Here is an 18,165-nt window from a genome sequence, read left to right as displayed (position 1 = left end):
CTGTCAGTGTCTCTTGTTAACCCATTAACTTGCAATGCACCCAGATGTGACTTACTTTAGTATTTTACTCTGTCTAATGTCAGATGATTTTACTCATCAGTGGAAGAATACTGTCAGTTAATAAGTTAACAAAACTATCTGTCAGTGTCTCTTGTTAACCCATTAGCTTGCAATGCACCCAGATGTGACCTACTTTAGTATTTTACTCTGTCTAATGTCAGATGATTTTACTCATCAGTGGAAGAGTATTGTCAATTAATAAGTTAACAAAACTATCTGTCAGTGTCTCTTGTTAACCCATTAGCTTGCAATGCACCCAGATGTGGTCTACTTTAGTATTTTACTCTGTCTAATGTCAGATGATTTTACTCATCAGTGGAAGAGTATTGTCAGTTAATAAGTTAACAAAACTATCTGTCATTGTCTCTTGTTAACCCATTAGCTTGCAATGCACCCAGATGTGACCTACTTTAGTATTTTACTGTGTCTAAAGTCAGATGATTTTACTCATCAGTGGAAGAATACTGTCAGATAATAAGTTAACAAAACTATCTTTCAGTGTCTCTTGTTAAACTCATTAGCTTGCAATGCACCCAGATGTGACCTACTTTAGTATTTTACTCTATCTAAGTCAAGTTGAATATTTTCGCGGTGCAATAATATTCCAATCTAAATGAGTTTTCATCAACACACAAATGGTTCAGGATATCTTGTGGATTGATCTACAGCTGTGGTGAATAAGAAAAACGCAACTTCAAAGTGTTCATGAAATTCACTTTCGTTTTGATCACAAAAGATCGTATAGCGTATCAAAATATTCATAAATATTAAGTGTTGTGTTTTTTTAACATCCTGTATAAGTGCGGTCATTAAATCGATGAAAAGCCATTTCAAGCTAGAAGATTAAATTTTAGCAGATCAAAGATGTTTGGAGTTGTTAAGATCGTTGTTATATTCCTAGTCTTTGCAGGTACTGGAATACATATTGTGATATATATCTTTGTTCATAGAATGCTCAAGTATCACTTCGTTATTCTTCATCGTATTTTTCTGGATTTATTTTTCTAGATAATGCGGTTGAATATTTTAAACTTGGTCAGCTTTGCAGCTCAAATGTCAGAAATTTAATCCGTGAATGTGACAGTCAGGGTTGTGGTGATTTCGGAACACCAAGGTAAGACCAGATGTAACCTTGTAGCAACACAGCGAATCGATAATATTCTTATAATCTTACAAAACAATTAAATTAACGTGAATTTATCATTATACAGAGGCTCTCGTACACACAATGGTGTCGACATAATTTGCAAACCAGGGAGTTCTGTCATGACACCATTTGCTGCGAAGATGTGACGAAAATCACGTTCTTATTCAAACAACAACAAACCATATAACAATGGATTGTATATTCAAGGAAGCGGAGAAGCCGAAGGTATCATCTCTCTCACATTAATAACCAAATTCATCTTAGACAGGAAAGTTGATTGTAAAAACCCGTCTTAATATGTCTTGGAATGGATATAAAATTTACACGTGTGATGGGTCGGGTAATGCTAAAAAGGGTATCGTGATTGTTACGATAATAATTTTGTTTATTTTCTCAGTTAAGCGCGCCTCACACGAGAGCTGGTAGCTGAGGTAAAGACCTCGCGAGGCTGTTAGCTCAGCAAGTTACTCTCGTGTGCGGATAGTTTTCGTGAGGAATTCGCCTCGAGAGGCAAGTTTCTATGGTGTGCGGATAGTTTTCAGGCTGAGTTAACTTCCTCGCGAGGTCGTTAGCTCAGCTGATAGCTCTCTTGTGCGGCGGGCTTTACCCTTGTTCCGTCCTTGACCGTGTTGATATTTCAGAAACTCGTCTGATTTATCCGTCTAAATGCGAATTTAAGACGAGTTTCTCGTCCAGAAGGGATTCCCGTTCAAATTAACCGTTTGTTTAGACGGGAAAGTTAGGCGGGAAAATTCTGACGAGAAACCCGTCTGTAGCATGATTCACATCAGAGGAGTTTCCCGTCTAAGATGAGTTTCCAAGAGGAGTTTCCCCTGTAAGACGAGTTTCCTGTTTTCCTTGACCTTGTAAGACGAGTTTCCCGCCTCTAATATGAATTCGGCTAAACTAAATTTTAAACTATAATGCATTTCTCGAAACAGAATGAGTAATGATTTGGTCATTGACTCCCGTCGCTCCCAGGGTTAGGTCTAAATGGTTATTTCATGTCGTGCTTTCAAGTAAAGATAAAAATACAATAAAAATAAAAGAAAGTGTAGGCACAGAATACCTATCAGAAGAACAACTCCATAGTTTTTTGCATAAGTGGTTCATTCACTCAGCAAGTACTGTAAATGAAGGCAATCACCCCCCTGCCAACTGCGCCATTTTTAATATGGGCAGGGGGTAGTTCGTTTTATTAACGGTACTTGCTGAGTGATGAATCTTGGGAAGCTACCCCCCTGCCAAAAACCCTATTTTTAATACTTGCAGGGGGGGGATTCATTGAAGTTCAGTAAAGAGGGAGAGTGTTAAAATTGAATAATCAATTTATTTTTCAGATATAAAATGGATATTTCAGGAGGTCTTGGAAGATCTGCTGGAAAGGTATCCATATTCACAATTTTCTTCTCCATATTCGCAGATATTCCCTTCATAATCGTAAATTTTTTTCCCTGTGAAAAACCTTACTTTTTGTCGTGAAATTTTTCAGATATGGCGTGTTGGTCTGATGGGGTTGAACAGTACAAAAGATAATGTAAATCTTGTACTAAAAGCCTTCAAGGACGCGATGGAAAACGTGAAATTACAAAACAATCTGTGAGCAAACTTGAAACAAGAATTTTATTTTATTTTACAAACTAATTTATATTAGTTAATCAGGGTTTTGTTTTAATAAAGAGTAAAACTATCTCTCCAAATCTTGTTAATTGTTAAATTTTAAAATATGACTTGGTCTGTGGCAGTCTGACAGACACAGACATTTACAGACAGGCTGATATTTAAAATAGGTAACTGAGCTATTTCTTGAGCCAGCATAGGAAGCCCAGACAAATCTACGACGTAACTTACTATATTATTGGGAAGGAAGGAAACTCTCGCCTCATTTTTCAACATATCCACAAATTAAAACACAAATTACTATAGTAAAACGGCACGTCGGCTGCTAAATGCCTACCGTAGGTTTAAGTTGAATAATCAAACTATACTTTCGTAATAAAAATAGTGCTGAATTCAAAGCAAAGCGCTGGAAAAACGTACACAAACTTTGTAAATTTGACGAAATTTTCGTGAATACATGCGGGATGTAAGTACGTACCCAAATCGGCGACGGCAGAATAATCTGATTGGTCGAAAAACGTAAACAAAGTATGATCAACCAATCTGATTGGTCGTGAAAGGTAAACAAAGAATGATCGACCAATCAGATTCTTCTGCCAGCCACCATTTTGGGTACGTACTTACATCCCGCATGTATTCATGAAAATTTCGTCAAATTTACAAAGCTTGTGTACGTTTTTCCAGCGCTTTCCTTTGAATTCAGCACTATTTTTATTATGAAAGTATAGTTTGATTATTCAACTTAAACCTACGGTAGGCATTTAGCAGTCGACGTGCCGTTTTACTATAGTAATTTCACTAATTTGTGTTTTAATTTGTCAACAGTTTGAAAAATGAGGCGAGAGTTTTCTTCCTTCCCAATAATATGGTAAGTTACGTCACTAGTTGTATAGTAAATGGCCGACTCATTTGTCTGGGCTTCCTATGGAGCCAGAGGCTCAGTTAGGATTCTTGGTCTAGGGGCTGGGGCAGAAGAACCCAGGTGGGGAGGGGTCAGGTTGTGGCTGAAAAAACCTAGGTGGGAGGGGGGGTTGTGGATGAAAAAACCTAGGTGGTAGGAGGGGTGTGAAAAAACCTGTGGGAGGGAGGGGGTGAAAAGCTAAGGAGGGAGGGGGGTGGTGGTGAAAAACCTATGTGGAGGGGGTGCAGAAAATATAATTTCAAATGTTTTATTTGGTGTTTCACTTTAAACCTTCCCCAATGAAAAAATCTATTTCATAGATTTGTTATTGTTCTTTAATATATAATTCTAAGAACTGACACAATTTAAATTTAATCACAAAAATACAAATCAGTATATGTCCGACAATCAACTTAGAATGCTGCAATCTATTTCTATAACTTTGTGAAAATCTTATTGTTCATTTCAATTGTTCATAATATGTTAGGAGTTTTCAATTAATACTTTACATATTGTTCACACAACAACAGCAGTGTGCCACGATCTTGCTTTAGACATTTCTGGAAGTTCTTCCCAAGAATACCTTTCAAAGTTGAAACCTTCAACTGACTTCAGGTGTCCTTGCTCACCCCTCCCTCCCAGGACTACAATGTTGTTTTCAATAACAACTGCAGTACATCCCCTCCTCTTACATCTCATTGATGGCAGCATGTGACTTTGTTCTGTCTTGACATTGTAGATGATAACTGTATCTAATGTCTTGCCATGTCTGTCTTCACCACCAATAACAAGAATGTTGTCTCCCCATCTCACAGTTGCCATAACACTCACTTCATATGGAAGTGGTGACAACTGTTTCAGCTCATTCTTCTTTATATCGTACAGTACGACGCTGCTGAGGTTGTCTTTGTATCCGCCAGTTGTTCTTCCACCAACTATCAACAAATTATCATCAAATATTTCCATGCTGTGACCTTGTCTTGGTTCTGGGATTCTTGATAAGGTCTTCACAGTATAGGGAGGAACAAGCTGGACTGCTCTGATCAACTTAGATGAACAATTTCTCTTTTCACCTCCAGAGACCATCAACTGATCATTATACAGCACACTGCTGTGGTATCTCAACTTATCAGGTAGTTTAACAGGACAGTCACTCCAGTGTGTTGTGAGATCAGGGTTTGGGTCAATACTCATTCTAATCATATCATCAACAATGTCAGACCCGCCACAGCCACCCCCAGCTATAGTCATATGATTCTTATAAATAAATGAAGTCGCTCCGTAACGTTTCCTTGGCATTGATTGTAATGGCGACCATGTTCTTTGACGCCAGTTAAACATCTCTACAGAGTTAGTCAATAAACCTCCAGCAACAATTGTATTCTCCTTATCACCACTTGGTCTATTTATTACTTTTCTTGTGTTTTCTTCTATCTTGCCCTCCATCGTGATAAGAACGTCCTTTATTTCATCAAAAGCTCTGACCAAAGCTGTTTTCAATCCATCGACTTTGTTGTTAACCGCTTCGTGTTTTCCTTCCATATCTGCTTTTAAATCTGCGGTATTTTTGTCTATTTTTCTGTCTAAATTTGTTATTTTAGTTTCAATTGTTAGATTATTCTTCTCGATATTCGCCATTCTTTCCTCGATATCTGCCAAAGTTTTCGTCATTTCTCCGCACGAGTGACACTTCAACTTTCGGAATTCACAGACTTCACTTTCATGGCGAATAAGATCACGCTTGTTGACAATTAAACCACAGCCTTGGTTTGTACAAACGGCTGGTGTATATCCACATGTATCTTCATGGCGGTCAAGATGTTGCACTTCTACAATTTCTTGACAACCTCTGTCGATGTAAACGCAACGAATTTTCGATTCATTTAAAAAATCTTTTACCATTCGCGGTGGTTCGGCCAAAGTCTCTACAGTCAGTTCATCAGCACACGTTGGACATGTTTGAGATTTTTCCAGATGTTTCGTAATACAACAACGGCAAAAAGAATGCTGGTTTCTCGAACACATAACGGGCTCTTTCAAGACGTTGAAGCAAATCTGACAATGAAAATTTCGATCGATTTGGTTCGCAAACCTTTCTTCATCGTAGCCTTGTATACATGAAGCCATATTTCACGTCGTTCTTGACCAAGTTCTGTGTTGTTTGTCGCTATTTAGTATAAACCTCGCTGTGCAGACTGAATATAGATCCAGTGTTCGTTCTTGAAGTTGTCTGTGTTTGTATTTTCTGGAAATCTTCTCCAAAATGATCAGTTTATGAAGACAAATATCTCTTCATTATAAAGTGTTTGCATAAGACGCGTCCTTTCCTGTCAGGACTGGTCTGGACTCAGGAATTCCTGGAATTTGCTGCTGTTTTTGCAGAAATGAATTTGAAAATGTTACGAGCTGACGGAGAGAACGGAGTGAGCTGGAGCTAAATTAAACATTTTTCTGATATTTCCAGTAGATTTTAGAGAAATATTATTTTGCAGTAATTAAAGTCGACTTTAAAAGCTTTAACTTGTTCTATTAAAATGCGATTTTACACTTTCAAAAGTGCTGACGATGCTGCGATAGTTTTTAATATAAAACTCCATGTTCACTAAATCCTAAATACACGAATTTTATCTTTCGGATTATGTTAGGAATTAGGTTAAGATTATGTTTTAGGTTTATAGTTTAATAGGGTTAAAACGTATCCTAAATTTAACCTTTATCCTAACCTAATCTCAAGGATTAAATGGAATAATACTGCCAACATAGAAGACGCTAAACATCCAGTTTATCGTGATATCAGAAAACTGTCAGGGAGTGAAATTTCAAGGCAAAGAGGAAGTTTGTTTTGGCAGTTAATGAGTTAAAAAAACTATCCCTCAGACTTATTTACTATTTGAGATTATGTTACGATTTGGGTTAAGATTTGGTTTTAGGTTTATTGTTAATTAGAGTAAAACCTAATCCTAAATTTAACCCTAATCCTAACCTAATCTCTGGAATTATATTGATTGCCAACATAGAAAACGCTAAACATTCCAGTGTTTCCAAGAGATCAGAAAACTGGCAAGGAGTGAAATTTCAAGGAAAAAAGATGAAGTTTGTTTTGGTAAGTGGAAGCAACCTTCGTTTTAAACTTTCAATTTTCAAACATTTCTTTTCCAAACTTTCGTTTTGAAGCAAAATATTTTGAATTATTTTCTCTCAATTGCAAGGAAATACACGAGCTTTTCTAGCGAAGTATGTCGCACGACGTGACCGTAAACTTCAACGGCAAATCATTTAACCTTCGTTTTCAACCATCCTGGACAATCGCTCAACTAAAACACGAAATTGCTCGCAAGAAAAATGTCAAAACCGGTCCTACTAAAAACCGCCCGAGACCGCCCGAGACCGCCCGAGAGTATAGAAAAACCGCCCGAGACCGCCCGAGAGTATAGAAAAACCGCCCGAGAGTATAGTAAACCGCCTTCGACGGTCAGAGAGCAGGACTTCGACGGTCCTGTCAAAATATTATTACTATTTCACTTTCTAAATCCCTAATGTTATGAGCAGAACCAATGCGCAGAAGCCGGCTGAATAATAAATGATGTCATAACTTTAGTTACGATTATTGTCTCCTTGATCTCAATGTATTCTATGATTAAACTGGTATGATTAAACTGGTATCCTGACATCTGGTATCCTGATTAAGACACTGTTTTAAATGCAGGCCGGGCAAAGGAAAACATAAGGATCATGTTGAGTAAAACAACAGAGCCAGGAGAATTTCCATGCACAATTACAATTCAGCCCGCTAATCTGTGCTAGTTAGTGTCAAATGTTCTTGTCTAAGCATACGGGTTCTTAGGACATTTCATATTTACTGGTATTTAATTTAAAAACACAAAATAACTTCAGATTTCTGTCAGCCGCTTTTTTAAAGTCTCGGGCGGTTTTTCTATACTCTCGGGCGGTTTTTCTATACTCTCGGGCGGTCTCGGGCGGTTTTTCTATACTCTCGGGCGGTCTCGGGCGGTCGGGCGGTTTTTAGTAGGACCCGTCAAAACTGCTGGAATTAAAATCATTTTTGCCGGTCGAGAATTACCCGATGAATTAACACTCGGGGTGAGTGATTTTTAGGAAAATATCAAGCTTTTAATGTGATTTATATAACAATTTTCAAAGAAATAACGAAAGCTTTACTGTGAAATGTTTAAATGATTTCATAAATGAGGTTTTTTTTTAGTTCGGGATTTTGATGTTTAAAGCGACCATCTTCGTTATAGTAAGGGCCTGTTTATATGATCCCGTCTAGCCGAGAAGGGATGTTTTCATCTCGCTTAGCCGGGAAACTCGCCTAGGCGGGATGGCGTGTTTATATGCAGTTCATTTTGTAGTGCAGGTTCCTTCGACGGCATGTTTTATTGTAGAAAACGAATATGCCAATATATACCCATGCTCTTAATGTATGTTAATTGCGAATCATCCCGGGCAAGCGGGATGGAGTGTTTATATGGCAATTTCTCGTCCCGTCTAAGCGGGATCCCGGCAAGAAGTGCCGGGATCCCGCCTAGGCGGGATGGAAAAGCGGTCATATAAACACTAATTAGTGTTTGTATTACAAGCGGGATCTCGGAAACTGTCCCGTCCCGGCTAGGCGGGATCATATAAACAGGCCCTAAATCTGAGATAGATTATGATACAGCTTGTCTTGCTTGAGTCACTCCATCTCAGAATATCACAGTGTCTGAATCTTGATAAAATGATCTTTTAAGACATTTTTCAAAGCCATCTTTCTCCACTAAAACCTGACCCAAACTTATGTGAATTCTCACTAATGGACAGTTTCCAGGATTTTTCAGATGATTCTCAGAATTCTCAGTCTTTGAATTGCCATCAGTCAACAATGAGTCTGAAATTCAGATTTTTTTTTCTTTTTTTCTAGAATGCAGAGATGAACCACAGCGTCATTCATGCTGTTCAGAAATCTGGTCAGATCTCAGTTGATGCAACTTACAATGCGAATGATGGTTTGACGAAAGTGAAACTGACACAGGATGACGAAGATGAAGATGGTGAATCTCAACAATCAGGTGGTGACGAGATCTTTCATAAACCGCTCAATGATGTGACCACTCTCTTTTTAGTGTTCTTTCTGGTTTAATACACACCCTCAATAAATACCTCCAATCCATCTCCACTGTGATAACCATTTCTTTATACCTTTCCGTAGTATATCCCTCACAAATACACCTCAATCTTCTTTAAAAACCCCTCTCTCCAATTGTCTGACTCTAAACCCTTCTGTATCTCCCTCCCACCCTCTCTTCAACTAACTCTCCATCTATAACAATTCCTTCCACATACCCCTCCCTTGTAGGATTTCTCTCTTACGGAATAACCCTCTCTCTGATTAACCCCCTATAACAACTCCCTCTTCATGCCCCTCCCAATTAATGTGCCCTTACACCTATTCTCTAATACCTCTCTCCAATTAACACTCTAACAACCCCTTTCCTGTACCCCTCCCTATAAGTATACCTCTCTCTAATGTATACTTCTCTAATATTCTAGTCTCTAAATACTCTTAAAATAACCCGCTCTTTAACCCCACCCTGTAAGTATACCCTTCTCTAATATACTTCTCTAATACTCCAGTCTCTAAATAATACTCCAAAATAACCCCCTTTTTACACCCCTCCCTAGTAGAGTGTCCCTCATGACTATAATACACCTCTAGAATAACTCTCTAAAATAACCCCTCCCCCATATTCCCTCCCTTATATAGCCTTCCCTTTATACTTCTTCTCTAATAGACCCTCTATCAATTTAACCTCCTGTATAGTCCCCCTTCCATACACCCTTGACCCTTCCCTACATGTCTTTTAATATATCTTACCCTCCTAATCTTATATTATACTCCATCAATATAAAACCCTGCTCTTTCTAACACTAGGGTTTCTTTAATAATCCATATTTTTCATACTCTCTCATCTCAGGCAAGCAAAGTTTCTTCTTTGTTTATTGTAAAACTTGCAAGAAACTAACACGAGGAAAATTGCGATGTCGATGTTCAAATTGCAAGGAAGGAAGCTTTGTTCTATCACAGGTATTTACTGTTTCCTTATAAACAACTTGTAAAAAACTGCAGCAGATTTATATGCAACTTTGTAAAATGTCGACATTGTTACAACTTGTTTACAAGCTTGCTGTGAAAGCTTTTGAATGTCAACAAACAGCTTGTTTAAACATATTTATGGTTTCTTGCAAGGGTCCAAATGGTTGGGACGATGTATTGATCAAAGGCCGCATGCAGGGACCATGTGAATCCGATAAAACTGTCAGGGAACAACAGCTGTAAGTTATTCACCTATCAGACCTAAAATACAATAGTGGGCCACATCTGGGTGCATTGCAAGCTAATGGGTTAACAAGAGACACTGACAGATAATTTTGTTAACTTATTAACTGACAGTACTCTTCCACTGATGAGTAAAATCATTTGACATTAGACAGAGTAAAATACTAAAGTAGGTCACATCTGGGTGCATTCCTAGCTAATGGGTTAACAAGAGACACTGACAGATAGTTTTGTCAACTCATTAACTGACAGTACTCTTCCACTGATGTGTAAAATTATCTGGCATTAGACAGAGTAAATTACTAAAGTAGGTCACAAACTTCTTGTTATTTCGCAGCAATTGTTATTTCAAATGCGGGGAACATCATGGTAGAGATAAACAAATGCTGTTATCAATGTTGAAATCTAACATCAAAAATATTCCCTGCATCACATGCTCTGAAACATCGTAAGTTTACCCTTTCATTTTACGTTTCCTCTCAGAAATATTTATGCTTCTAGAAAAGTTGAATTTTTTAATCCAAACCGCAGTTAATAGAAACTAATAACTTTGATCCAACATGGTCAATATTTAATCAAATTTTTTTCACTCATGCACCTACCTATTGTTTGAATTCTTTTATTTGATGTTTCATTTTAAACCTTCCTCAATGAAAATATTTATTTCACAGATTTGTTATTGTTCTTTAATATATAATTCTAAAAACTGACTCAATTTAAATTCAATCACAAAAATACAAATCAGTATGTGTCTGACAATCAACTTAGAATGCTACAATCTATTTCTATAACTTTGTGAAAATCTTATAGTTAATTTTAATTGTTCATAATGTGTTAGAGAGTTTTCACTTAATACCTTACATATTGTTCACGCAACAACAGCAGTGTGCAAGTATCTTGCTTCAGACATTTCTGGAAGTTCTTCCCAAGAATACCTTTCAAAGTTGAAACCTTCAACTGACGTTAGCAGTGCTTGCTCACTCTCCCCTCCCAGGACTACAATGTTGTTTTCAATAAAAACTGCAGTACATCCCCTCCTCTTACATCTCATTGATGGCAGCATGTGACTTTGTTTTGTCTTGACATTGTAAATGATAACTTTATCTAATAACTTGCCATGTTTGTCAATGCCACCAATAACAACAATGTTGTCTCCCCATCTCACAGTTGCCATAGCACTCACTTCATACGGCAGTGGTGACAACTGTTTCAGCTCATTCTTCTTTATATCGTACAGTACAACACTGCTGAGGTTGTCTTTGTTATAGCCAGTTGTACTTCCACCAACCATCAACAAATGATCATCAAATATTTCCATGCTGTGATTTTGTCTTCGTTCTGGCATTCTTGATAAGGTCATCACAGTATAGGGAGGAACAAGCTGGAGTGATCTGATCAAATCAGATGAACCATTTCCTTTATAACCTCCAGAGACTATCAACTGATCATTATACAGCACACTGCTGTGGTATTTCAACTTATCAGGTAGTTTAACAGGACAGTCACTCCAGTGTGTTGAGAGATCAGGGTTTGGGTCAATATTCATTCTAATCATATCATCAACAATGCCAGACCAACGACATTCACCCCCAGCTATAGTCATATGATTGTTATAAATAAATGAAGTTGCTGCCCAACGATTCTCTGGCATTGATTGTAATGGCGACCATGTTCTTTGACGCCAGTTAAACATCTCTACAGAGTTAGTCCAATCACCTCCAGCAACGATTATATTTTCCTTATCACCACTTGGTCTATTTCTTACTTTTCTTGTGTTTTCTTCTATCTTGCCCTCCATCGTGATAAGAACGTCCTTAATTTCATCAAAAGCTCTGACCAAAGCTGTTTTCAATCCATCGACTTTGTTGTTAACCGCTTCGTGTTTTCCTTCTATATCTGCTTTTATATCTGCCGTGTTTTTGTCTATTTTTCTGTCTAAATTTGTTATTTTAATTTCAACTGTTGTATTAAACTTCTCGATATTCTTCTCGATATTCGCGATTCTTTCCTCCATATCTGCCAAAGTTTTCGTCATTTCTCCGCACGAGTGACACTTCAACTTTCGGAATTCACAGACTTCACTTTCATGGTGAATAAGATCACGCTTGTTGACAATTAAACCACAGCCTTGGTTTGAACAAACGGCTGGTGTATATCCACATTGTATCTTCATGGCGGTCAAGATGCTGTAATTCTACAACTTCTTGACAACCTCTGTCGGTGTAAACGCAGCGAATTTTCGATTCATTCAAGAAATCTTTTACCATTCTATTTGGTTCGGCCAAAGTCTCTACGGTCAGTTCATCAGCACACGTTGGGCATGTTTGGGAATTTTCCAGATGTTTCGTAATACAACAACGGCAAAAAGAATGCTGGTTTCTCGAACACATAACCGGCTCTTTCAAGACGTTGAAGCAAATCTGACAGAGGAAATTTTTATTGATTTTGTCCACAAACCTTTCTTCATCGTAGCCTTGTATATATGAAGCCATATTTCACGTTGTTCTTGTGTCGTAATAATAAAACAAGTTCTGTGTTGTTTGTCGCTCTGTAGTATAAACCTCGCTGTATAGACTGAATATAGATACAGTGTTCGTTCTTGGAGATGTCTGTGTTTGTATTTTCTCGAAGTCTTCCCAAAAATGATAAATTTACGAAGACAAATATATTTAAGGAGTGTTGTTGACAGGAATTTGTTGCTATGAAAATATGATATTATTATCATGTCTTGTATGGTCTTGTGACAAAAGGTCATTGACCTCCTATTGAAATACTCACTTGCAATTGGTTGTGTTTATGTTGTAGGAATTTCTTATTTCATTATATGGAAATGAGTTCTGAGAAAATGATACTTTTATTACTTTATACCAAGAAAAATCAATCATAATAATGAAATATTTAGACTAAGTATATTATGATCGATGCGGATAAAGTCTGCATTAAAATTTATTTCGAATCTTTCGACTAATTACTCCGGCGTCAGCGATGGAGTTGAAAATTCGCCTCGGTTTTGTTTTGTTTTTTTTGTTTTTTTATTTTTATTTTTATTATTTTTCGTCGTCGCAAGTCTGTAATGGCGCGAAACATTCTAGCATTTAAAACGTGTATGTGATTGGATTTATCTATGTCCCAGTCTTGTCTCCCAAGAGTTGTGGTGCACAGCTTTGGCTAATTTTCCGATGCGCGATTCGATTTCGCTCGCATGATACGGCAATTCCTCCAAGAGGAACAAATAAACCGTTCTTTTCATGCTTTTCGATTAAGTTTAGACTGAATTGGGGTAAGAATATATTTAATACGTGTAGATTCTGGTCCTATTTTAGTAATATCGCTGCTATTTCGCCGTTTAACAAGATGATGTGGTCGTGTATGGGCGCTTTGACTCGTCGTAGTTTGCACAGGATTGAAGATTTAATATAACTATGTAAGCGCGAATTCCAAAGGCAAAGTGTAAGACAAAGCGAATGTATCATATCGTTTATTTACATTCTTGAACGATTTAACTTCTATACTTTTTAAAGTACGATGTGCTTCTGAATTTCGCGATCGAACATTTTGGTTCGCAAGGCATCTAAATGCGGCGAATATGAACTGTATTGTTTATGTTCAGAAGCTCTATATTGAAGACTGGCACGTGCGCCGGAGTTAACGCGAGAACAGGCGTCTTGTTATATGTTTAAAGCAACAGACAATAATCTCTTGGCTGAAATAAATTTCAAACGTCTTTCACAAGGGCTGGTATTTGTTTACAAATGATCCTATGGAAAACACGGAATCGTCGGTTTGGAATCTGGACTCTGGAGCCGTGAAAGGTTATCTGGTGTAATGGAAATAATTTCATGTTTACTAAATCCTGAATAGCCTTGCACTGAGCTATGTATTCTATGTGAAGTCAAACTGCATGGTCCAGCATTATGAACCTAGATTTTTCCTAATCGTGTCAGATGATTTTACTCATCAGTGGAAGAATACTGTCAGTTAATAAGTTAACAAAACTATCTGTCAGTGTCTCTTGTTAACCCATTAGCTTGCAATGCACCCAGATGTGACCTATACTTTAGTATTTTACTCTGTCTAATGTCAGATGATTTTACTCATCAGTGGAAGAATACTGTCAGTTAATAAGTTAACAAAACTATCTGTCAGTGTCTCTTGTTAACCCATTAGCTTGCAATGCACCCAGATGTGACCTACTTTAGTATTTTACTCTGTCTAAGTCAAGTTGAATATTTTCGCGGTGCAATAATATTCCAATCTAAATGAGTTTTCATCAACTCACAAATGGTTCAGGATATCTTGTGGATTGATCTACAGCTGGGGTGAATAAGAAAAACGCAACTTCAAAGTGTTCATGAAATTCACTTTCGTTTTGATCACAAAAGATCGTATAGCGTATCAAAATATTCATAAATATTAAGTGTTGTGTTTTTTTAAACATCCTGTATAAGTGCGGTCATTATATCGATGAAAAGCCATTTCAAGCTAGAAGATTAAATTTTAGCAGATCAAAGATGTTTGGAGTTGTTAAGATCGTTGTTATATTCCTAGTCTTTGCAGGTACTGGGATACATATTGTGATATATATCTTTGTTCATAGAATTCTTAAGTATCACTTCGTTATTCTTCATCGTATTTTTCCGGATTTATTTTTCTAGATAATGCGGTTGAATGTTTTAAACTTGGTCAGCTTTGCAGCTCATATGGTAGAAATTCAATCCGTGAATGTGACAGTCAGGGTTGTGGTGATTTCGGAACACCAAGGTAAGACCAGATGTAAGCTTGTAACAACACAGCGAATCGATAATATTCTTATAATCTTACAAAACAATTAAATTAACGTGAATTTATCATTATACAGAGGTTCTCGTACACACAATGGTGTCGACATAATTTGCAAACCAGGGAGTTCTGTCATGACACCATTTGCTGCGAAGATCTGACGAAAATCACGTTCTTATTCAAACAACAACAAACCATATAACAATGGATTGTATATTCAAGGAAGCGGAGAAGCCGAAGGTATCATCTCTCTCACATTAATAACCAAATTCATATTAGGCACGGGAAATTCATCTTAGACAGGAAAGTTGATTGTAAAAACCCGTCTTAATATGATTTGAAATGGATTAAAAATTTACACGTGTAATGGGTCGGGTAATGCTAAAAAGGGTATCGTGATTATTACGATAATAATTTTGTTTATTTTCTCAGTTAAGCGCGCCTCACACGAGAGCTGGTAGCTGAGGTAAAGACCTCGCGAGGCTGTTAGCTCAGCAAGTTACTCTCGTGTGCGGATAGTTTTTCGTGAGGAATTCGCCTCGAGAGGCAAGTTTCTATCGTGTGCGGATAGTTTTCAGGCTGAGTTAACTGCCTCGCGAGGTCGTTAGTTCAGCTGATAGCTCTCTTGTGCGGCGGGCTTTACCCTTGTTCCGTCCTTGACCGTGTTGATATTTCAGAAACTCGTCTGATTTATCTGTCTAAATGCGAATTTGAGACGAGTTTCTCGTCCAGAAGGGATTCTCGTTCAAATTAACCGTTTGTTTAGACGGGAAAGTTAGGCGGGAAAATTCTGACGAGAAACCCGTCTGTAGCCTGATTCACATCAGACGAGTTTCCCGTCTAAGATGAGTTTCCAAGAGGAGTTTCCCCTGTAAGACGAGTTTCCCGTTTTCCTTGACCTTGTAAGACGAGTTTCCCGCCTCTAATATGAATTTGGCTAAACTAAATTTTAAACTATAATGCATTTCGCGAAACAGAATGAGTTTTCCACGACAATTTAAAAGACAATCAGACTATTTCACTTGTACACAATTTCTCTCTTTCGCTTTCATTATTTTCAACAATAAAGCCATAAATTTTAAAATGAAATATGGAAGGTTCATCGTTGCATGACTTGAGAACAACCTCGTAGACCCGTGTATTGCACTAGAGTAATTCACTTCATTCATTTTTGATAGGTTTTAGTGCAAAGATATTTTATTTCACGCCTTTGAAGTCTTCGGGGTTCGCTGATGAAGGTTCAGTTTTGGAAAAATCGCAGGAACTTCCTTACTCAGGAATAACACAGCATTTGCATTTACAACTTTATAAGAATGGTTTAATCGTAAACCCAAAACACTATTTGTAATAATAGTTGTTGTATTGGTAAAATGGAGCACGGTTTTGTAGTTATTTCTACCGTATTTGGTTTTATTTGCACGAAAATGTCATGGTATTTTGCAAAAGTCAATTTAATTGTAATTGTTAATACTGGTGCAATATAGGTGCTGTGTTTTTTTAAATGTGATTGGTTCATTCGTAGTCACATGATTGACTTTGAATTTAATTTAATTTAATTGTATGTATGCACACATCCTAATGAATTTGGTCATTCACTCATATCACCCCCCGGGTTAGGTCTAAATGGTAATTTCATGTCGTGCTCTCAAGTAAAGATAAAAATACAATAAAAATAAAAGAAAGTGTAGACACACAATACCTATCACAATAACAACCCTATAGGTTTTTGCATATCATATCATAAAGTGGAAAAAACATAGGTGGGAGGGGGAGTGGCAGAAAAGCTTATTTCAAATGTTTTATTTGGTATTTCATTTTCATTAAACCTTCCTCAATGAAAATATCTATTTCCTAGATTTGTTATTGTTCTTTTATATATAATTCTAAGAACTGACTCAGTTTAAATTTAATCACAAAAAATATAAATCAGTATATGTCTGACAATCAACTTAAAATGCTACAATCTATTTCTATAACTTTGTGAAAATCTTATAGTTCATTTCAATTGTTCATAATATGTTAGGAGTTTTCACTTAATACCTTACATATTGTTCACACAACAACAGCAGTGGGCCAGCATCTTGCTTCAGACATTTCTGGAAGTTCTTCCCAAGAATACCTTTCAAAGTTGAAACTTTCAACTGACTTCAGGTCTTTGTCCTCACCCCACCCTCCCAGGACTACAATGTTGTTTTCAATAACAACTGCAGTACATCCCCTCCTCTTACATTTCATTGATGGCAGCATGTGAATTTGTCCTGTCTTTACATTGTAAATGATAACTGTATCTAATCTCTTGCCATGTTTGTCAGCGCCACCAATAACAACAATGTTGTCTCCCCATCTCACAGTTGCCATCTCACTCACTTCATATGGCAGTGGTGACAACTGTTTCAGCTCATTCTTCTTTATATCGTACAGTACGACACTGCTGAGGTTGTCTTTGCATTCGACAGTTGTTCTTCCACCAACTATCAACAAATTATCATCAAATATTTCCATGCTGTGACATTGTCTTGGTTCTGGCATTCTTGATAAGGTCTTCACAGTATAGGGAGGAACAAGCTGGACTGCTCTGATCAAGTCAGATGAACCATTTTCATTACCACCTCCAGAGACTATCAACTGATCATTATACAGCAGACTGCTGTGGTATCTCAACTTATCAGGTAGTTTAACAGGACAGTGACTCCAGTCAGTCCAGTGTGTTGAGAGATCAGAGTTTTGGTCAATATTCATTCTAATCATATCATCAACAATGCCAGACCCAGCACAGCAACCCCCAGCTATAGTCATATGATTGTTATAAATAAATGAAGTCGCTCCATAACGATACTTTGGCATTGATTGTAATGGCGACCATGTTCTTTGACGCCAGTTAAACATCTCTACAGAGTTAATCCAAAGACCTCCAGCAACAATTATATTTTCCTTATCACCACTTGGTCTATTTCTGTCTTTACTTGTGTTTTCTACTTTCTTGCCTTCCATCGTGATAAGAACGTTCTTCATTTCATCAAAAGCTCTGACCAAAGCTGTTTTCAATCCATCGACTTTGTTGTTAACCGCTTCGTGTTTTCCTTCCATATCTGCTTTTATATCTGCCGTGTTTTTTTCAACGTTTCTCTCTAAATTTGTGATTTTAGTTTCAATCGTTACATTATTCTTGTCGATATTCTTCTCGATATTCGCTATTCTTTCCTCCATATCTGCCAAAGTTTTGGTCATTTCTCCGCACGAGTGACACTTCAACTTTCGGAATTCACAGACTTCACTTTCATGGTGAATAAGATCACGCTTGTTGACAATTAAACCACAGCC

At 37.3% G+C, this 18,165-nt stretch overlaps 1 protein-coding gene and 1 long non-coding RNA gene across 4 annotated transcripts; both read left to right on the top strand.

Moving 5' to 3' along the window:
* Positions 1-1,097: 1,097 nt before the first annotated feature.
* LOC114541869 lies at positions 1,098-2,832 on the top strand. The gene is made up of 4 exons (XR_003689384.1): positions 1,098-1,174; positions 1,272-1,432; positions 2,548-2,593; positions 2,700-2,832. It is a non-coding gene; the product is annotated as an uncharacterized LOC114541869 (long non-coding RNA).
* A 7,207-nt stretch (positions 2,833-10,039) lies between these two features.
* Positions 10,040-15,168, top strand: LOC114541862 (leukocyte cell-derived chemotaxin-2-like). Of its 3 annotated transcripts, XR_003689376.1 has the most exons (4): positions 10,040-10,061; positions 10,403-10,513; positions 14,721-14,826; positions 14,924-15,168. XR_003689376.1 is itself a non-coding variant. In XM_028561674.1 (3 exons), exons 1-3 carry the CDS (start codon positions 13,826-13,828, stop codon positions 15,003-15,005), a joined length of 240 nt encoding a protein of 79 aa, XP_028417475.1. In that variant the 5' UTR covers positions 13,670-13,825; the 3' UTR covers positions 15,006-15,168. The 3 variants fall into 3 exon arrangements, 2 of the variants coding, with proteins under 2 accessions (XP_028417475.1, XP_028417476.1); XM_028561674.1 differs by lacking the exons at positions 10,040-10,061; positions 10,403-10,513 and adding an exon at positions 13,670-13,877; XM_028561675.1 differs by lacking the exons at positions 10,040-10,061; positions 10,403-10,513 and adding an exon at positions 14,231-14,622.
* The last annotated feature ends 2,997 nt before the right edge of the window (positions 15,169-18,165 follow it).

The sequence above is a fragment of the Dendronephthya gigantea genome, unplaced genomic scaffold (genome assembly GCF_004324835.1).
Source record: "Dendronephthya gigantea isolate DGI-Jeju-01 unplaced genomic scaffold, DenGig_1.0 000313F, whole genome shotgun sequence".
Classification (NCBI taxonomy): domain Eukaryota; kingdom Metazoa; phylum Cnidaria; class Anthozoa; order Malacalcyonacea; family Nephtheidae; genus Dendronephthya; species Dendronephthya gigantea.
This window is presented reverse-complemented; position numbering and strand designations above follow the sequence as displayed.

Excerpts from the sequence above, each read along its gene's own strand:
- LOC114541862 (XM_028561674.1), top strand. The coding sequence starts at position 13,826 with ATGGAAAACACGGAATCGTCGGTTTGGAATCTGGACTCTGGAGCCGTG. Across the intron at positions 13,878-14,720 it reads GGACTCTGGAGCCGTGAAAG|ATAATGCGGTTGAATGTTTT; the intron begins GTTATCTGGTGT and ends TTATTTTTCTAG. Across the intron at positions 14,827-14,923 it reads GGTGATTTCGGAACACCAAG|AGGTTCTCGTACACACAATG; the intron begins GTAAGACCAGAT and ends ATCATTATACAG.